The sequence below is a fragment of the Hyaena hyaena genome, unplaced genomic scaffold, assembly GCF_003009895.1.
Source record: "Hyaena hyaena isolate Hyena2069 unplaced genomic scaffold, ASM300989v1 scaffold_96, whole genome shotgun sequence".
Taxonomy (NCBI): Eukaryota; Metazoa; Chordata; class Mammalia; order Carnivora; family Hyaenidae; genus Hyaena; species Hyaena hyaena.
In genome coordinates this window covers 2,502,654-2,524,203 of record NW_024080729.1, presented here as the reverse complement: position 1 = coordinate 2,524,203, position 21,550 = coordinate 2,502,654, and the positions used below count along the sequence as shown (strand labels likewise).

Below are 21,550 nucleotides of genomic sequence, written 5' to 3'. Positions count from 1 at the left end.
ACTCAGTTCTGCCCTTTCCTAATGGGTGACCCTGCTTAACCTCTCTGTGCCTCAGTATCCCCATCTGTAAAGTGGGGATAATAACAGCCCTTCTCTCCTCGGGATTTTCTGAGAATTAACTGAGTTCATAGATGCAAAACCAGTTCGAAGGGTGTCTAGCGTTGTAGTAAGTTGCAATTCGGTGCCTGGAATTCAATGTGCGCTCGCTAAAGTCCTGTGGGGAGTGAAGGGGCATCTCTAAGGACGCCTCATGCTCCCCCCCACCCCGCCCCCCCTAAATGGGCTGCAGCAGGACCCTGAGCACCTATATGCTCACCACCGCCCAATACGGCTGTGGGGCCTTCCTTAAGGAGAGCAGACTGGGGATAGGTGAGCCACCATCAGGGAGAAACAAGAATCTAGAGCAGACCCCCAGGGATTCCTGGCCCCTAAGAGCAACACCCCATTAACCCGTGGAGCAATTCGACCCCAAACATCTGGCCAACACCCCAGGCAGGCAAAGAGGGTGGGAGCTGGCGGACATTAGTCAGAGATACAGTCTCCTCCAACTGCTTAATCTATGACACCCTATTCAAGCAACGAATCAAATGCCAGGAAATAGACATGGCCTCGTCTAGACGCCAGGGACCTGGGGCCAAAAAGTGTGCCCGGTGTCACCCAACTTCCCAGGGAACACGCTGAGCTTGAACTCTGAAGCCCAAACCCAGCGAGAGGTGCCATGGGGGGTGTCTGCAGTTCCAAACCCAGGGTCGCCCCAAACCCCATCCCGGCGGGCAGGGCTCCCTCCCGTTCTCACTCTCCCCCGGGGTCTGCCCGGGGTCTCATTAGGGCTGCTTCCAAAGGAACGGCTGGAGAGAAGAACTGGAGGGCTTTCTGTCTCCTCCTGCCCTGCTCTCCGTCCAAACATGCAGAAGGGATCCAAGGAACGAAGAGGAGGGAGCTGGGGGAGGAAGGGACGTTGGCACCCAGCCCCTGGCACTCCCATCTCCCCTTTCAGATCCCGCTCCTCACCCCCGTGCACTGTGTCCCTGCCAAGCCACCTCACCAAGGTCTAAAAAGCAATTTGTACATGGCTCAAAGAGCTCTCCTTCCTGGGGCTATTTGCATTATTATTATGACCATTATTAATTATTGCAATAATCGTCCCTCCCGTGCTGTGAGGCCAAAGGAAGAGAGCATGAGTTCTGGCCTCAGATGCATCCCGGCTGGAACACCCACGTGGCCACATGGTAATTCTGTGACTCTGGACAAGCTACTTACCCTCAGTTTCCCCATCTGCGTATAGGGTCACATCCCTGCCTTCTGCAGTTGTGAGACTAATAGCTTAAAATAGAAAAGGCAGGAAGCACGTCGGACCCCTCGCTCCCTTATGCCCCCTCCTGTCTTATTTGTCAAGTCTTAAAGGCTTCTACTTCAAAAACACACTGCGAATGTGTCTGCCCTTCCCCACCCGGCCATCCCCACTGTCTCCTCGGACGGACGTTCCGGCGGCTTCCTGCCTAGCTGGGTGCTTCAGTTCCAGCCCCAGTCTTCATAGCAACCCGAGAAAAGTGTTTTTAGAAAATGCAGCAGATCACATTACTCTCATTTAACAACCCGACCCCCTAAATGCTGTCAGAATATCAAACTCCATGGTCACAAGGCCATGACCCGCAACCCCCCCTTCCGCCTCTAGCCCCATCTTTCTTCCCTCCCTATCTCTCACACCACTCCAGCCACACTAGCCTGCCTGCAGCTTTGCAAGCATACCAAGATCTTTCCTGCCATCGGGCCTTTGCACCTGCCGTTCTCCCCATCTGAATCACCTTCCCTGAAGATCCTGCCCCGGCTGGCTTTCTCATCCTTTGGGTCTCAGCTCGATGTTACCTGCTCATCCTGTCTGAAGTGTCCCCAACAACCACAAAATTATTTGCAGAACACCTATCTCTTTCAGACACTATTGGCTTAATAAAAAAATGTATATATTTGTTATAATCCGCCCCCCCCCCCTCACACACACATACTATCTCGTTCACCACTATATCACTGGCACTTCAAACTATGAAGACTCAAGGCACCTGGGTGGCTCAGTCGGTTAAGAATCTGACTCCTGATTTCGGATCAGGTCATGATCTCACGGTTTGTAGGACAGAGCCCTGTATCGGGCTCTGTGCCAATAGTGCAGAGCTTCCTTGGGATTCTCTCTCCTCTCTCTCTGCCCCTCCCCCTGCTCATGCTCTCTCTCTCTCTTCTTTCTCTCTCTCTCTCAAAATAAATAAATAAATAAAAACTGTGAAGACTCTCAATAGCAAATGAGGACCAGTACCAATTGTCAAAGGAATGAATGGATCAGTCGTGTTCAGTTATTGCTACCTATTATCATTCTTAATTTTATTTAGCACATCCCAGTTTATACAGAACTTCACAAATATAATGTCTTTTGTCCTCATAACAATCGTATAGAATGTGGATGGGACCAATATTTCTCCCCATTTTCCACATGGAAAGACTGAGGCTGGAGAACTTCACTGACCTGGCTGAGATTTTAGAGACAGTAAGCCAGGAACCACATTGACCTTCAGTGTCCTGTCCAGGATTCTTCAAGATCCAAAGGCATAAAGCTCTCCTACTGGGACCATGAGGCACTATGCTAGCTAGGCCATCAAAGGTGAGTGGTATTAGAGGAGAGAGGCACCTTGCAATGTTTTGCCCAGGATGTTTGTCAACTTATCACACTAAGTTTGGTGAGGGTGGAAGTGGGGGGGTTCTTGCCCAGGAAACTGTCAAGAACAGAGATAGTCAGGGATTTGGCCAAGCTGTGCTTGGAAAATCAGTCCCAGTCACCTAACACATGCCATCCACTGACTGCAGGAAAATCTAAGGAGCTGGTCCTCAGAGACACCAAACTCCAGGTTCCTGGTACCCCGGGGGGCTCAGGTAACCTATGGATCACCCGGAAAGCCTCCATGTGGCAGAGGTCATGGCTGCCCACCCAGCAAGCATTCCTCGCTCTCTTCCTGCTAACAGAATCCACAATGGTTGAGTATGGAAACACTCGAAGTCCTAGGAGGTAGGTCCTTATCCCTTGTTGCTGTCAACTCAATTGTGTACCTCCTAAAACTTATATATCGAAACACTAATCCTCAATGTGATGGTATTTGGAGACTGACCTTCAGACGGTAATTAGGGTCATGGGGTGGGCCCCTCGTGATGGGATGAGTGTCCTTATAAGAAAAGATACCAGAGAGCTTGCTCTCTCTTTCTCTGCCATGGGAGGACATGGTGAGAAGGTGGCCATCCGAAGCCAGGAGAGAGTCCTCCCCAGAGCCCAACTATACCAACCCCTTGATCTCAGACTAACATTCTCAAGAATGGTGGGAAATAAATTTCTGTTGTTTAAGCCACCCCATCTACGGTATTTTGTTATGGCAGCCCATGCTAACTAATATGCTGTCTAGAAGAGGATGTGAGACTTAGCTTCAGCCATTGACATAGAAAGGAAAGTCTGGAGAGAGATTTTAGGAGTGACTGTGCTTTTCAGATCAAAAGAACTTGTGAAAGAAAGGCCTCTGACCCTATGCCTTGCTTCCTAGCTTTGGATGCAGTTGTGATGCCTGGAACAGAGGCCTCCATTTTGTAACAATGAGGTCCACCATTTGGATGACAGCAGAGTAGAAAGATAGCTGGGTCCTTGGTAGCAAAGTGAGCTGACAAACCTGCACTGAGATAACCTACTTCCTGACTCACTGTGATCTGAGGAAAATACATATATTTTGGGTTTGAGCCACTATCAGATTTTCTGTTATCTGTAGTCAAAACATTCCTAGCTGAACCTGACTGTTCTGTGCCCCCAAAGCTTTCCAGCCTTATTCCCCTTACCTCCTCCCACCCTGTCTTCCCAATGGTAAGCCATCTCCAGTGACGGCCTTGGGTCCAAGCAAAGAGAACTATGGGCTGAGAGAGGAGGAATGGTGAGCTATCACCTTATGGTCTGGATACCGTGGAAAGCTCACCACAATCCCCTGACTCCCTCCAGTCTCTGCTCCCTGGAGATTCCTCCACTTCTGGGTGTGCCCCCCAGAGCCAGAGGCATCCTGAAGTAAGGAAGGCCTCTCCCATCCCTGGAGAAAGAGCAAATACTCCTTCTCTGACATACTGATGTCATACTGACATCTACTATGGTTGGTACGCAGGCCCCTACGATGACCCTCATGGAGACCCCAATCCCCAACCTCAAGAAGCCCTGAAGGCTCTGAAGTCTGAGGAAACTGGATTTGGATCTCCTTCTCCAAAATGTGCTAACTGGAGCCTTTTGGGCAGGTCCCTTAACCTCTGTGAGCTCTGATTTCCTAAGCAGCAAAAAGGGGAAATACTTCTATGTACCTTACAGGATTGTTGCAAGGTTAAAAAAGATGCAGCAACTGTGATGGCAGAAATCTAAGATGGTCCCCAAGAGTTGGGCCCCCTGGTGAACAAGCCTGCATAATCCCCTCCCCTTGAGTGTGGGTGGGACCTGGGAATGTGATGGATACTCACTCCTGTGATCACTGTTACTTTATGTAAGAGTGTCATGGCTGACGGGGGAGATGCCTTCCTGCTGAGTCTCAAGAAGGGACTGGCCATGTTGTGAGAGGCCCACACAGCTAGGACCTGAGGGCGGCCTCCAGGAACTGAGAACCATCCTGATCCATCAGCCCGCGGGAAAACAGGACTTCAATCTCACAGCTGCGAGGAGCTGGGTTCTGCCAACCATCTAAATGAGCTTGGCCTGGCCCCTGAGCCTCAGACGAGATCACAGCCTCCGCAGACACCTTGATTTCAGCGTGCTGAGACACTGGGCAGAGGGGCCGGTGTGCTGTGCCTAAGCTTCTGACCTACGGAAACTGCCAGAGGATAAACGGCTGTCGCTGTAAGCTGCTAGGTTTGCGGTAATTCCTTATGCAGCAATTGAAAATTAACATCGTAATCTTAGTTTGAACCAAACAGCTACCTGAGTAGATCAGAAATGGTTGAATATAGGCCCCTGCATATGGTCCAGCCTAATACAGCTGTAAGTGCCTAGCACGTAGTAAGCACTCAGTAAATCCCACTCATTCCCCTGGCTCCACTACCGAGGGCCTGGGAGTATTCTGCGTCCTAGCACTGGCCTTGACAGTGGCCACGATGCCCCCAGGCTCCTCCTCCCCCAAAGCTGCCCTCCACACGCCTGTCTGAAGAAAGCATTGACAGCCCATTCACACCCCTTCTGAGGTCTGGGTCACAGCTCCCGAGCTCAAACTCAGCTGCCTCTCAGGCCTCAGGGCAGCAAAACGCCAACCTGAACAGACAGCACAGAACATCTTGGGGGCAGAGACAATAACTGCCCACCAGCCCCGCCTGCAGCTGCTTGAGAGATTCCAGAATGGCTAAGCAGACCGTTTGCCTTCTGGACTCTCCCCTCCTTGTCTTCCCTATGGGTGTCAAGAGCCCCACTGTGTGAAACTGTGCATTCCTTCTGCCGGCAGGAAGGACCCTGTGGAGGTGCAAAGGCTTCCTGTTACATAAAAAAGGCAAATTGCTCTTTCTACCACACTGGTCCGGATCTCTGTGGACTCTGAAGGATGGGACACTAGATAGCTGAGTTCCGACTGCGTCTGCAGGAAAGCTAACGGTCGGGAAAGATCGGAACAGACCATCAGAGGAAGAAGGTCACGGCTCGCGTTTTCTACGTCTACTGGTATCTGGTCCCACAAACCATCTACCCTACTTACCCCCCTCAGGATCTCTAAACGTACGTAATATGTCAAATATATCTCAATAAAGCTGAGGCGGGGAGGGGTGGATAAAAATCTCTAGATGGGATCAGATCGCCAGGACCCACACAAATCCTGGGATCCAACTAGAAAGACAAATGTTTCTTTACTTTTTGATGTCAAATACTAGGCAAATCAATTACTATTCCTGGACTAATCCACTGCATCCTCACGACCGTGAGAAGAATTAGCGCACACCTTTTACAGATGAGGAAACTGACGTACGGGTTAAGTCTTTTATGCAATGTCACAAGGACACAGCTGGTATTTGAACCCGGGAGGACAGATCCCACAGCTCATGTTCCTTACCATTGAGCCAAACAACCAGAGCTTTCCAGTGTTTGACCCTGAGTTTACTGAAGTCGGTAAAAACACCTGTTTGGGAGAGGACCATAAATCAGCCCAAGGGATACACTACCCAAAGCAGAGACCCAGATATGCCATCCCCCAGCATCACATACCTTCAGTGAGGCTTGGTGAGGCTTCCATGGTGGCCCTGTGTGGGCTCAGATGTGCCCCTGTACCATGCGGCTTTGCTCAGCCAGCAGTGCCCTAGCACAGGCATGGCAAGGGGTCAGGTCTTTGCCAGGCAAGAGCGGAGACTTCCTGGGGCTGTAGGGGTTGGCCAGGACCTTCCTAAGGAGCAGGGCGGAGCTGGAAGGGAGCTGGCTCCCAGGGATGCTAGTTCCCAGTTCCCTGAAATACTGGGCCCCTCAACCTGAGCCACCCATCCTGAAGTTCTCACGACCCCCAACCCCTCTGCCTGCCTTACAGGCCCTGCCCAGTGGGAGGTGTCACCTAGATGCTCTGTCCAGGACATCTTCTCCTGGGACCCAGCCAGTGCCGACCATGCGATACTGGGGAGGAAGACTTATGAGCATGGAGTACAGAATGTGCTGGAGAAAGCCATTCTGTGCAGCTCTCCTTCCTCCTTCTGCTCCTCTTCTCCCACCTCCCCTCTTCCCTTCTCTCTCTCTCTCTTTTAGAACCTAGACAGTTAGACCTGCTTGAGGCAAAGAGATGGATTTACAATTTCAAGCCCACCCAGACTGGGTTTTTTGTTTGTTTGTTTGTTTTTGTTTTTTTGCCTCGCCTCTGTTCCAGGTGACTCCTCCCTCCTTATTCTTCTTACCCAAACAATGTCCCATCCTCTGGCTTTCACCAGGAGCAGGGCCCAAGTCAGGCTAATGGATCGTGTCCCTTGAGACGTCAGGGCCAATCCCAAATTACATCTCCCAGGAACTCAGACGCACCCCCAGGTATCTTTTAGGCAAAAGCTTTGAGTCCTTTGGGCCCCTCCGCTTTTTGAGAGCAAACAGGAGGGGCCGAGTATCCTCGTACCTGCTGACCGAGCACCGACTGCGTGCCAAACAAGTGCAAAGTAGTGTGCTGGGTGCCTCGCGACCCTCTACTCCCATAATTCTTCCAACGGGTGTTTGTTAAGTCTCTGCTATATGCCAACCACTCTTCTAAGCATGGGCACTACCTCGGCAAATAAGATGGCTCAAATACAGGTTTCATTATTTGTCCCTGACATGTGGGGGTGATGGAGGCAAAAAGCATGCCCCAAAGGGTGGAGCGGAGTCCGTTTCAAAGTGTCTGACTCCAAAACCACAGTGCCATGCGCCCTCTGCCTCCTCTCCTCTTCACCGAGTGTAGGGGGTTCATAGGTCTGAGCCAGGGTGGGGATCCCCGTCCTCGAATGCTTAGACAGTTGCTTTAGGGAAGCAGGGACAGAGTGTACAGCGTCTTCAGAGGTCGAGTGACCCCCTGGGCTAGGCTGAGTACTCAAGACCTAGGGGACACAGAAGACTCAGATTGGGACTGGGTGTCTCATGGGTGAGGGCTGGAAGTGGGGAGCCTGAGATCAAGCTCTCCAGGATGGGGGGGGGGACCTGAACTGGCAGAGATGAAAGAGGGGTGAATTCAGGATGGTGAATAGGCTGTTGAGAGCTCGGCGGTGACAAGGATCCAGAGACAGCTCTGACACAAGCCTGACAAGCTGGGAGGGAGCAAAAGGCGCAGGGATGTGGGCTCCACAGGGAAGGAAAGGCAGCCTGTGGCAACTACTGATGGCTGAGGAGGTGAGACTGGAGCTAATGGGCCGCCAGGAATCTCCCAGCAGAGCAATGGCAAGATGCAAATGGCGTCAGGAGAGAATTCTGACAGTGATGTGCGGGACCATGGGGGGCGACAGGTGAGAGTTATCACAGGAGACCAGGAAGGGCCTGGCATGGGGGAGAAGCTATGTTCCACCTCACGAGTCCTCACTCCCACACACCCTCAAATCCCAGTCCCTCCCCTTCTCTGGCTCTGGCACCCCTCCCCGCTCCCCGTGCCACAACCATGGAAAAGAGGGTTGAGAGGCCACGGGGGTGAGCGAAGGGTCTGACCAGAGAGGGGCCTGGATGAAAACGGAGAGGGTGAGTTGTAACAAGGGCACAGCCAGGACCCCGGAAATGCTGTTGGTCATCTAGGGTAGCAGGAACAGCGTCTCCAGGAGAATGTCAAGGTGGGTGGGCTATGCCCGGGGCCATAGTACCCCTCACAGCCCAGCCAGGCAGTGACCCGAGGCCACCCACAGGATGACCGCATTAGAGAAGAACCCCACTTCTCCACTGGTCCCCCATACTGCCTGGGGCAGCCTTCTCAGGAAAAACTGGGAGAGACCCAGCTCTCAGATGAAGTTACCCCCAAAGTCTGTGTGACATGACGAGGGTTTGGGGTGGTAGCCCACAAAAACACACCTCCTCTCCCCTGCTGGACTCTAAAATTCCACATTCACTGTTCTTTCTAGTCCTTTGGCTTAAGATTTTGCGTGCCTAAGTTATTGTTTATCTTAATGGTGCCACTTTAAGTTATCAGTTATCCATAGCTCGGTATGAATGAATCGATCTGATTGATCTTTTTCCATCAGTTCGTTGTTGGAGCTGAAGAAAAGCTTTAATTCCTGGGGTCTAGGGTTGGGGGGAGGCGGGTTGGAGGTGGAGAGGACGGTGTTGGGGCAGAGGGAGAAGAGAGGAAAGAAGGGCCCAGAAGAAAGGGGCTGGTATGCCTGGGAAGGATGGGGCAAAATCACTCCCTTCATCATTCCGGAAAGAGTTGATCAGAAATAGCCTGTGCTAAGACCCAGGGACAGCCCTTCATCACCTCCCTCTCCTCCTTGAGGCGCCCGGTCCCCTGTTCCTGTGTCTGCACGTCTCCTCTCGCCAACGGCCTGGAGTGCAAACTTTCCGAGATGGGATCCCAAGCCTGGCTTTCCCCCCATTCCGCGGTCATCATCCTTGGCCGGGCAGGGCTCCTGCTGGACAGACAAGGGGGCATCCTGGAGGCAGCGCCGCTCTGAAAGGGGGCGCGCGAGGGTGGAGGGGTCGGTGCTGCAGGAGCCCAGGAGTCGCGGGGCTCCGGCTCCAGGGGCGGGGCAGGGGGGACCCGGCCAGCGGGGCGGCTCACCTGCAGGACACGGTGATCTCCACCTTGGTGGCCGGGATGCTGCCCGCCAAGGAGTCGAACTCGCTCAGCGACGCCATGTCCTCAGGCTGCTCCATCGCCCACCGCGGCCCCCACCCCAAATTAGTCAATCCCTGCGCGATTCACGCCTCCTCCAAAGCGGCTGAAACCCTGGGCTCTCCCCCAACTCCGGAGCCGGCGCTGGGCGGCAAAGGGAGGAGAGAGGAGCGCCAAGAGGGGGCGTGGGAAGTGAGAGAGGGAAGGGGGGCGGAGGGAGCGGGGGCCGGGGACAGAGGAGGGGGTGCAGGTGACGCGACGAGGAGGCCGGGGGTGCCAGCAGAGAGGGGCACGGTGCCCCGCGAGCTGGGGTGCAGCGGAGAGAGGCGGAGGGGCGCGGGGAGAGGGCACCGGGAGGGACGCGCGGAGTCGTGGAGAGGGGTTTGGGGAGAGGAGCGTGCGGCTTCGGGTGGGGACAGAAGGGGTGAAGGCGAGGGAGAGGGGGCGTGGGGGGGGCGGATCGGGCGCGGGCGGCGGGGGCGCCGGGACGCGGGGCGCGCCCGGGCTGCGCCGCCTCTCGCTGGGTCTCGGCGCGGGCGGCAGCGGGGCCGGGGACCCGGCTGCGAGCGCCTCCGCCTCGGCTCCGGCTGGGGCTCCGGGGCGCCCGGGCTGCGGGAAAATCAAATCTGCCCGGAGCCGCCGCCTCCCGCCGGCCGGGGCGGGCTGCGTGCGGGGTCCGCGAGCGCCGGAGGGGGCGCCCGCAGGGGCCGGGGCGGGGCCGCGGGCGGGGTCTGCGCGCGGGTGTGAGTGTGTCCGTGCGAGCGTGAGTCTGTGTGTGCGCGTGTGTGCGCGCGGGGCGGACGTGGGGACGCGGCTCCTGATGCCGGCAGCCTGGGGCGGGGGGCGGTGACGGCCAGGGATGGTTGGGGCCCGCGCGTCTCCCTCCGCGCCCACCCCCTCCCGGCTCCGGGGTTTCCTGCTGGAAGAGCGAGAGGGTTCGGGAACCGCCGGGCGTCTGTTTGAGGAGGGTCTATGCCGGGGCTGGGTGGGAGTGACGTGCGCAAAAGAGACCTCCTCCCGCAAAAGACTGGGGGCGCTCTCTGCTGAGGGTGCGCCCCACCGGGAGCCGGGAGTCAGTCTATAAACAGAATCACGTCTCTCGCGGAGGTGTGTGGGGGCGACCCCAGTGCCCGGAGGGCCCTCCTGGGTTTTCTGAGGAGGGTCGTTAGGACTAGGCAGGGTCGGTGCTTGGGCGCTCCCGCCCCCTGTTCTGGCTCCCGCCGGGCCTGGCCACACCGAGTCAGCCACAGAAGCCACACGCCAGCGCCCTCCCCATCCCCGGCCCGTCGTGACCGCGTAGCTGAGCCAGCCCCTGGGGTCTAGAAGCTTCCTCCATCAGACTGAGAGGGTGGCCGGGGCTCCCTGGGCTCCCATCCTACCAGCGCTGAGTGGGCGCCTGCTGTGTGCAGGGCTCTGATCCCTGTCCTGGGAGATGGGGTTAGTGGAGGCACCTCTCAGGTGGCACCCCTCCCGAACCAATCCCTTCGCGGCCTCAGAGCTGGGCAGGCCCCACCCTGCCTCAGGCTGGCCCTTCCAGACCAGGGGTCTCCGGAGCTGGAGCTGTGGGCGGTGTTGTTTCTCTAGGGCTGCCCGCATGGACTGCCAGACTCAGACGCCAGGAAATCTCCCTGCAGCCCGTCCCCAGCCTCAGTCCGAGCTTTGCGGAGCTGGAGCCTACTTGTCTTGGCCCCACCACCGGATGCCACGAGGTGGGAAGGGCTGGGGGAGGCCGAGGGCCTCAGGCTGGACCCAGAAAAGTCACACCCTCTGGGCCACGCCTTTATCAAGCTGGGCCTTAACTGGCAAGTCCAGATTTTCTGTTTGAAGCCAATTCCCAGAACATCAGATACATACAGCCAAAGTCAAAGATGACTGCAAGAACACGTTCCTTGGTCTGGGTTAAGTGTTTTCGTTTTCGCACAGGTCCAGGTTTGGCTGGACTCCTGCTACCTGGGACTGACACCAAGGGGCAGAGGCACTGGGATCCCATGGCAGTGGGGCACACCGGGGTCTGAAGGCCCCGCTCCCAGATTGGGACTTAGGCCCTGTCTCCCCAGAGAATAATTCCAGCCTCCTTTCCTGAGGGATGCAATACTGGGTTTGAAATTTCTATGCCTCCCCCACCCTCCCATCCCCCACATACCTCTATTCCAAACGTACTTGTGGAATATGTTGTCCACTCCTTCCACCAGTATTTACTGAGCACCTACTGTGTGCCCAGCCCACTTCTAGGGCCATTTGGGAAACTTCTTGATAACCACCATTCTATTTTCAAAGAGCCTACCCTGGGTTAGACACCACGGTTAATTTTTTTAAAAGCTATTATTCCCGTCCCATAAAACTCACCATTTTAAAGTGTACAGTTCAGTGGTTTGGGTATCTCACAAGGACCATATATGATTTTAAATTCTCAAAGTAATTATAGAGGTGTGGCATTACTGTCTGCATTTAATAAATAAGGGAGCTAGTGGCCAGAGAGGCTAAGTAACTTGTCCATGAACACCCGGCGGGGGGAACTGGCAGAGCGGGAATTTGAACTCTGATCATTGGGACCAAAGTTTGATTGCCTCTTAGAATAGGGCCAGATGATGGTCTCAAAAAGCATCTGTGACATTAGGCCCTGTTGGGGAGGACAACAAAAGGGAGCCATTGCAGGTTGTTCACCAGGTAAGTAGTAAGACTGAAGGTTCTACAATGTTACCTTGTAAAGTGACAGCATCTAGGAGAGTAGCCCCAGGACCTCTTTCTAGAAGGATTCTGGACTTGTCTGTTTCTCTCCATTCCCTCTTAGTCATTGCATTTCCACTGCTGGGTCTTTGGCAAAAAAAGTTGTATTGGGTACTGGTTCCGTGCCAGGCGCTGTCCGAGGCTTAGCGAATTTGTCCCCCTGGGTGCGCCCGCGTGGCTCCATCTACTGAGCATTGGACTCTTGGTTTGGGCTCAGGTCATGATCTCACAGTTCATGGGATTAAGCCCTGCACGGGGCTCTGTGCTGAGAGTTGGCTTGGGATTCTCACTCTCTCTGCCTCTCCCCTGTGCGCTCTCTCTCTCAAAAACAAACAAACAAACAAACAAAAGACTTTGTCTCCAAAGAACCCCCAGGTTAACAGGGGCCCCAGGACTTGCAGACAGATGGTACAGACAAACCACAGTGCGGCATGCGGCATGCGAAGTGCTGTTGAGGTAGCTATAAAGGCCCTGGGAAGAGAAGAGTAGCCAGGAGGCCCCGGGTGGCTCCAGTCAGTTGAGTAGTTGGTTGAGCGTCCCGTTTCAGCTCAGGTCATGATCTCACTCGTGAGTTCGAGCCGCACATTGGGCTCTGTGCTGACAGCTCAGAGCCTGGAGCCTGCTTCAGATTCTGTGTCTCCCTCTCTCTCTGCCCCACCTGTTTGTGTACGCTCTCTCTCTCTCTCAAAAATAAATAAACATTTTAAAAACAAAGAAAAGAGTGGCCAACGGTATTGCCTCAGGAGTAGAAACAAGGGAGGGTCAGGGGAAGCTGCAAACAGAAGGTGATCTTGAGAAAGGCACGGAAGATGATGTCTGTTTGTTTCCCCTAGAGAGAAGCTTCTCTCCTGAGAGAAAGATCTGAATGTGAGCCATCTCTTTGGGAGAATGAAGGAGAACACCGCGTGGGGAGTACGTAAGGAAGACAGGTAAGCAGGCAATACTGGGTGGATGGTTTTTCAAGCCGGTTATGCGGGCAGCTAGGGCTCATTCCCACTGAGGACTCTGGCAGAACACGCCCCAGCCTTCGCCCGCCAGAGGGGTGAGGGAGCAGGGTTGTGTATACACCACCTGTTGTCAGGCATTGGCTTGGTGGCCGAGGGCTCCTGTTTGGTCGGGGGGGAAGGGGAATTCCCTGGCACTTCCGGCCTGACCAGCAGCACGGAGTGGCCAATGCAGGTTCCAGAGGCCAGAGGAAGCTTCAGGCAAAGAAGTGCGGCCGCTGGCAGCTCCATGTGGGGCTGGGGCACACTGGTCAGGGCAGCACAGGGACAGCAGCTGCTACAGATGATGAGCTTCTGCCTCGAGGACAAGGCTGAGCAGGCACTCTTGGCAGGGAACCAGCATGATCAAGGGCCAGAGGGAGGCCACAGTATGGCTGGAGCCCAGGGGGAAAGTGGCGGGAGGGGGGGCATGGAACATGAGGCCAGGCGGTGAGGGGCCCTGATGTGAGGCCACAGGTCTTGGCCTCCTTCTCTTCCCTTTTCAATTTTTTTTTTAATGTTTATTTTCGAGACAGACAGAGAGCAAGAAGGGTAGGGCAGAGAGAGAGGGAGACACAGAATCCAAAACAGGCTCCAGGCTCTGAGCTGTCAGCACAGAGCCCGATGCGGGGCTCGAACCCACAAACCGCAAGATCATGACCTGAGCTGAAGTCAGACACTTAACCGACTGAGCCACCCAGGCACCCCTTTTTTATTTTTTTTTAAAAAAATTTTTTTAATGTTTTATTTATTTCTGAGAGAGAGACAGACAGCATGAGCAGGGGAGTGTCAGAGAGAGAGGCCAGACACAGATCTGAAGCAGGCTCCAGGCTCTGAGCTTGCTGTCAGCACAGAGCCCGACAGGGGGCTCGAACCCACGAACTGTGAGATCATGACCTGAGCCAAAGTCGGACGCTTAACCGACTGAGCCACCCAGGTGCCTCTCCTCCCTTTTCAGAAGGGAACACTGAAGGAGGGGTGGTCTGGAAGACACCCCCCAGGTACACGGCCAACAGAGCGAGCCTCAGAACACAAAGCTTGCTGATCAGGCCCAGGGCAAAATGCCCACAGTCCTCGCTCAAATGAATTGCCGTTGGTTCAAAAGCAACCAGCAGCCACGCCATTCGAAGGGCCATTTCTTCTACTGAGGTCACTGTGATGTTCAGGGAAGCCAGCCCACAGGCCTGCAGGTGCTGCGGACGTGTTGTCTGGGCCCGGCAGCCACGTCAGAACCCACCACGGCCCCAGCCCACCAGCCACGTAACCAACGCGCGTCCCTCTGATTAAGAACTGTGAGCATGGAACGGGCCGTGCCCAGAAGATCTGGAATAGTCAGCATCAGCGCTTTGCCTTTGCCATCTAAGACTGCAAACACCCGCTCATCTGACCTAATCCGTGGTGTTAATGACGGCAGAGCAATTTCGAGAGGCAACTCGCAGCATTGATAAGGAGAGGAAAAGCACCACGGCGTTTAGGAGGCAGAGTTCTTCACAGAGGAGGCAGCTGCTGTCCCCCCTCTCGGTACACTTCACGTAAATGCCATCCTTGGATCTGCCCTGTTGGAGACTGGTGATGGAGCAGAAGGATGATTCTGCATGGTACGGGGCAGTGGGGGCAGCCCGTACCGCACCTTCCGACAGACTAGAAAAATGTGTTCTTTGCTCTGGGGAAATGAAACCCTGAGCCAGACGGGGTTCGTGGCTTGTTAAGCAGAGCGTGGGCTGGGCTTGAGCCTCTACTTCCTCCCTTGGCTGGGTGTCCTTGTGCAGTGAATGCCCTCCACCACCGTACATGGCAGCCCTGGAAAGAAAAGGGAAGATAGAGGGCATGACAGCAACCTGATACCACCGTGGCAGTAAGGAAGTGGGAGAGATGGAGTGTCTGATTCCAGCCATTAATAGAAATGCTAGAAGGGGCTGGGTTGGAGACCATCTACTTAAGCCCCTTCTTTCACTAAGAAGCTTAGAAAGGGAGAATGATACACTCAAGGTCGCCTGAATTCTTCCCTCGGTAAGAAACTCCACCCAAAACAGCAAGGTCAGGTACCCCAGAGCAGTGAAGACCTGCCTGAGAAGGGGTAGGGAGAAGCCATGTTCTGCTGGGGTAGAGGAGGAGGCAAAAGCCGGCCACAGAGCCCCCACGCCTCCACCCCCCATTCCTCCTGGAGGGTGACAGTCTCCTGGCCGGGTGCCCTACTGTCCCAGCCAGAACCCCCACATTGCCCCTCCTTCCCCTTCTCCCCAGATCATAGCGTCAGCTAGCTGGGTCCATGGGCAAAGAGGAGGCCCAGGCCCTTCCGCTGCCACAGCCCAGCAACCTCTCCTGCCCCGGGACCCACTCCCCCCACACTTCCCTGCCCTGGTGTCTGTGGCAGTCCAGCAGACACCAGCTACCTCTCACTTCTGCCACCTCCTTCCAGGCCTCGCTCAGGGCCTGACCAGGAGCTTCAATTTCCGCCAACACGGCCCAGGTCCCCAGCCCCTCATCAGTCTGTCCCATGTGATCTATGCTCAGGGCCTTGACCCTCGCACTTCTCACTCTGTCCAGCATAGATATCCCTGTCTGTCCCCCACACCCCCATATTTAATCCAGTATTTAGCTTGGTATTATTTTTAAGTTTATTTATTTTGAGAGAGAGAGAGAGAGAGAGAGAGAGAGAGAGAGAACACAAGTTGGGAAGAGGTAGAGAGAGAGGGAGACAGAGAATCCCAAGCAGGCTCCACACCAGCGCAGAGCCTGATGAGGGGCCCAAACCCATGAACCATGAAATCACGACCTGAGCCAAAGTCAGGCACTTAACTGACTGAGCCCCTCAAGCGCCCCTAACTTGTTATTGTGAGTTAGGATATTAGAGAGCTCAGTGCTGCTGACTTTAAAGATAACTCAATTTACCTAGACTTTACAGATCTGGAAACTGAGTCCTTGAGAGGGGAAGAGATTTGCCCAAGGCTGTTCTGCCAATAAGCAGAAACTAGATAAAACCTCACAGGGGCTCTGATTAGAATCAGTCTCAGGGGTCTTCTCTCAAGTGAGAGATGGGTCCCTCTGACTTTCTGTTGACTGATAAACACAAATGTGCCATCGCTGGGCCTTCTGCGATAAAAGCCAAGGTGATTGTCCATCTCCCCGCCCCCACCAGAACCAGCAGCCCTTGGTTGCCCCTGGCCCGTCCTTCTTGCCATGTCCAAATCCTACCCATCTTTCTTACTCTCTCCCAAGAAGCTAGACTAGATTCTCCCAAGCTGGCTGCTTCTCCTTCCACCGAACCTCCAAAACTCTTAAGATTTCTTTCCCTCACCCACTAGCAGGGGGTGTGCCCTGAAGGCCTTGGACCAGGGTCGTCCACAGCGTGGCCTTTCCCGGGCCTCAGCCTCCCTCTTTCTTCTCACTGGACTTAATTGCATTTTGAATACATTACCACCAGTCAGCCAGTCTGCTCCCGGCCTCTTGCACTCTCTCTCCACTGGACGTAAGCCCATTTCCTCTGGTTTGAGCATCTTGGGAAATGGAGAGTGAATCCTCACATTTCTTCACAAGCTTGAAAGCCAACTGTGTCCCTCCCTGAAGTCCCAGCCTCCCGCCAACACACTTGTCACGTTCCTGATCCTCAGGCTCAGGCCTGGGCAAGGGTCAGAATAGCTGGATTTGTGCCCGGCGGGCCTCCACAGCTTCTATTCCCAGAATCCCCTCTCGCTTCTCCCCTGCCCTGGTTGCCGTGAGGGTCTGCCTCAGCCTCGGGACCCTCTGCCCCTCCCTACCTCAGGCTGATGGGTTCAAGGCTGCGGTCTCACTCCAGCCTTCAGATACCCTGGCACCACTGCTCCCTTGCTGTACCTGTGCTGGGGCGGCCTGAAAAGCCACTGAAGATGAAACCCTTCTTTTAAGGTCTAAATTAATTTTCATGCCAAGCTGCCTGTGTTTGCCTGCCCGGCTGCTGGAGAGAACTGGGACGTGCACTAAATGCCACGAGCCTGGCTTTGTGCAGAAGCTCAAGACCCAGCGGCCCTGCCCCTTGAGCTTGCCTGCTCACCTCTCCAGCTGTCTGCTGTGATTTCCTGGGGTTTTGTTCACTCTAGGCCCCGTGCTGGGAGAGGAGCTCATCAGACACCCTTCACATGGTGCCTCCTCCACCCCTGGCTGGCTAAGAAAAGTTGCCCTGATTACGGGAAGTATGTGTTCCCCAGTTCTCTGATAATTCTATCAGGAGCCGGGGTCAGACTCAGGTGTCGGGCTCCCGGAGCCGCTGCTGACAGCCTCTCAGAGGCTGCCTGCCTGCTCGCCTGGGGGCCAGGTTCTCCATTCACGCTGTGACCTTGAACCCCTCCCTGCATTTCTGCTTCTCAAGCAGCCCTAGCTTTAAAAATGGGGATAATACACGTACCACCATACCCTCCAAGTTGGGTATGAGATTCTAATTAGAAGGATGTGCAGGGAGCTACTGGAGGAGAAAAACGCCATCATCAAGTCAATGGAGTTTAGACCAGAGTGGGTTTTAGCCTGGGCCCCCCATTCTACAGATGGAGGCTTGGGGAAGGAAGCCGCCAGTCACGCGGTGGCCTGGCTTGACAACCAGTTTGTGTATTTGTTTTGAGTGGAAGGAGGAGGGGACAAAGGTAAATGCTGTCGCTGTACTGCGAGTCTAGCGTGTGGCAGGAGAGAACAGCCCCCCAGCTTGAAGCTCAGCCCCGCCAAGGCCCAGCCAACTCAGTGGAGCCTTCACCCATGAAATGGATGCCTCTATGAATGGGACCTTATGGTGCCTCGTTCACGGGCCTTCAGTGTTTCAGTGGAATAATACGTGTAAGGCATCTGGCACCCGGTATGTTCCCCAGCCACAAGTTCCTTCCCGACTCTTGTTTGATCTTAAACAGCATCACAAATGGTTTCAAAAAGGGAGGCACAAAGAGAACATCTTCTTAGAGCCGAATGTTGCCAAAAAGACAATTGTGAACCTCGGATTCCCTTTCCTTTGGGGTCTTTTTCTTTACAGTGAATGGGAAATGGCCGTTTTCCCTGTCAGTGTAATGAGGAAGTGGAAATATTGCCTCTCCTCCCTCCCCCGCTGCTTCTGTCTTACAGGAGCCTCCCCCCAGGTACCCGTGGGCCAGCGGCTTCTCACAGAGCTGTGGCTGGATGCTTATGGAGAGGAAAGTGGTTTCTGTGAGATCTGCTGAGTTGTGAGGCTAATATAGTTAGATCCGATAAAAGCACTGATTAGGGTCTTTTGTGTTCCCTCCCCACCCTTCCCTGCTGTTGTGCCTCCCCAGGCCTGCTTCAGGCTGCTGGGAAGGAGCACAGAGACAGCTGAGCCTGGAGCCTCCCAGCCAGCTCTGCGGCCACCCTAGGATGCTGCAGATTGGCCAGCAAGATTCAGGATCCAACCCCTGCCCTGCCACCGGACCGTTCTCTCTTTCCATAGGTCGTCACCCTCCCTGGTATGCCAGGGAGAGAAAAGGGTTGAACTTGGGATCAGAAGTTCCCAAGCTCAAATCCTAGCCCTGGCCTTTTACTACCATGCAAACCTGGACCAGGTACCCTATCCAATCACTGACCAAGGCTTTGGGCTACTTACCTTTGGTATCCAGTTTGCAACCTTAGAGGCTGATTTGGGGAATGACAGAAAACTACAAATAAGGCTTCCACAGGGCACGGAAAAAAGACAATGGTAACGTCCTTTTTAAGCTTCTTTCTGACGTTCTGATTCTATGAAAATACTTGCTGTTACTGGGCATAAGAGCGGTACCAGGATTACTTCTTAAATAAATGAATTCAACTGTGAAGCTGAATATTAGAGGGAACTGGCTCTTTCTAATGAGGCAAGCTAGAGAACCAGGCCCTGTGGTCACAAGGACTCGGCCAATCTTACCGTGCACAGTCGGCTTCTCTTCCATCTAGTGCAGTAGACAGGAAAGAGGGTTGGTCGGCATGTACCAACAGACAGACTTAGTGCCAGGCTGACTTCTGGGCCCTTGCAGTCCCAATAGTTGCTACTTTACCACATCCAAGGGGTGGCAGGCCAAGCTTAGTAAAATCGTGAGTAGGCCTTTCCTTCTGGAGCAAGGCTAAACTGTATTCACAGCGGCCCCTAGTGGCAAACTTCCAAAACAGCATGCTAAATGGAAACTTGGCAACCGAAGGCATCTTCTCAGAATGACCTAGATTCGGAAATTTGGGGCTAACAGGGGACTACTTCTAATCTTCGCTTGATGAATAAGGAAACCAACTTCCAGAGGTTAAGTGCTTCGCCAAAGGTCACACAAAAGCCTCACATCTCTCTGTCTGCAAACTGCCCCCAACTGGCCATCTGTGGTTTCGGAAACAGTTAGGGATCACGAATTACCCATTTGGAAGAACAAAGGAGGACCCAGTTTCTAAAATCAGACCGAGCCAACCTTCAGGTGAGACCCTAACATGTTCTCTTCCCCTGCACTCTGCTTCTCTCTTATCTGTAAAAGAAATGTTGCTGGAAAATCCCTATCCTGGTATTTACCTAGAGTAAGTAACCTACTCTGTGGGCAACAAGGCTCTGAGGCCACAAAGCACTTTGTAGGCAGTAAACTCCACCACTCAAACAAATGTGCTTTTCAATGTTTCCTCCTCCGCACGCTGCAAGAATGTGGTGCCAGAAGGGGCCACAGTGACGTCTCAGATTGGCTCGAGGATCGGGGGGTAGGAATCATTTCCCTTATGCGGGGAAAGCTATTTTGACATCTTCTGGAGACACAGTCCAAAAATAAATCAAGCTGAGGACTTCCAGAGGGCTTAGTGGAAAGGCTTTGCTGCCATGCCAGCTCAAGTCTGGGTTTGGAGATGGGGAGAAGCTATTTCAGCAACTGGATCTTAATCTTTTCCTGACAGAGAACAATTTTAAACTTGATTCATTTAGCAATAACTTCAAAGAATTGCGTAAGGTGCTGAGGGGGCTCCCAGCGGGGAATAAGACGTCTTTTCTCTTGGAGGCTAGCCCAGCAGGAGGGAGAAGCTGTACAAGATACCACAAGGATGAAGAGGCAGGAGAGGGGTGAGGTGGCTTTGAGGGCCACTGGTGATAACAGTAGCTGTTTCCTAAATGCTGGTGCTTTTTCCAGATCACCTGTTCGAGCTCATTTAAATCTTCACAATAACCCTATGAGGTCAGGGCTATTATCCTCATCTTACAGTGGAGGAAACTAAGGCACAGAGAACTTAGCAAACTTGGCCTCCACACCACTGCAGTGTGGTGAAGTTGCGATCAAAACACCAGTCCCAGAGCCCTTTACCTCCAACGTCACAATTGCTGATGACCTCTCCCCTGCATCTTCCATGATGTCTACGGCCTGTACCTTCTGACCCACTCTGGTGCCCACACGGGGACTCAGTGCCGCACACCACGGTCTGACGTCCACGGTGTAGTGAAATGGGAATAAAAGGCAGATGGGCATGGTTTCCAAAAGCTTAATCTCAGCAGCCAAAGCCAGAAGCAGTTAACGCTCATCCTGTGCTCTGAATCTCCACTCTTCCAAGGCCACCACAGATCGAGGATGCAGATCAGGTTATGGCGCTGACTGTCCCATGCATGTGCTTAGGAAAATCTCCCCCAGCCTCAATGTCAGATTGGACAAACATGGCCTCTGGGACCTCACTACTCGGAAGTGTGATGTCTGGACCAGCAGTCACCATCTCCGGGGAGCTGGACAGAAATGCAGAATCTCTGGCCAGATGCTGAATCTGATCTGCTTTCTGGCAGGCTCCCCTGGTGATTCCTGGGTGTGGTGAAGCGTGCTGAGCACACTGTACTCAGGTCCTTCTTTCCCTCGCTGAGTAGTGATGGTCCATTCCCACCACTCCCATGACCTGGGCGAAAACGGGCACTCTCAGGATTATAATTCTGGGAGGCAAACTCTTAGAGGTGGACCCCATGACATCTGCCCAGTCCAGGCCAAGAGAAGTTTCTCCTTCCCCAGAGTCTAGAACAACACTCTGCCCAACACCATCTCTGAAAAGTTAATAAAGTTATTTATGTAGTCTGTTGTTGGTTTTTGCTTTTTTGATGTTGAAAAGAAAGAGAAAGAGAAGAAAAAGAAAAGAAAGAGAAGCATGGAGAAAGAGGCCAAAGGTGGGGAAGGCTTGGGGAACAGAACTTTTTGGTCATTCCCTACAGTAAATCATCATTTCCAAAATGTATGGAGTGACGAGGAAGAAGAGTAAAGCTCCAATCCTCTCTTCCATCAAGGAGCTACCAACTTAAGGAAGCCACATGCATACTACCTCTGGGTCCATAACATGAAGGTGGATTTCCTGCAAGTTCAAGGGATGCTTTAGGTCTCTCAGCACATCCACCTGGCTAATCTATACACTTCCCCCTCACTCAGAAATGCCAGTGGATATCACTTAAATTCTTTCTTAGATACTGCCTTTTTAAAGTCAGACTTGCTCTTGACTAGAAGTCCATTGGAGACCACAAACCTAAAATGTGGAATCTTGAAGACGAGCCTTACAGAACTACTTGAGACGGTTCACATGTTAAAATGGCTGTTACAACCTCATACAGTATTTACAATCAGACCACCGCAGCAATTTCAA

At 53.7% G+C, this 21,550-nt stretch overlaps 1 protein-coding gene across 3 annotated transcripts in view; it reads right to left on the bottom strand.

Moving 5' to 3' along the window:
* Positions 1 to 9,433, bottom strand: part of CPNE5 (copine 5) — a 92,043-nt gene extending 82,610 nt beyond the window's left edge. For 2 of the 3 annotated variants that reach the window (XM_039235331.1, XM_039235332.1), the window contains exon 1: positions 9,225 to 9,433. In XM_039235331.1, the coding sequence (XP_039091262.1) occupies positions 9,225 to 9,319 (95 nt within the window). In that variant the 5' untranslated portion in view covers positions 9,320 to 9,433. Of the gene's footprint in view, positions 1 to 6,232; positions 6,252 to 9,224 lie in introns of those variants that run through there. The other variant, XM_039235334.1, reaches the window with a different exon arrangement.
* Between the last annotated feature and the right edge of the window lie 12,117 nt (positions 9,434 to 21,550).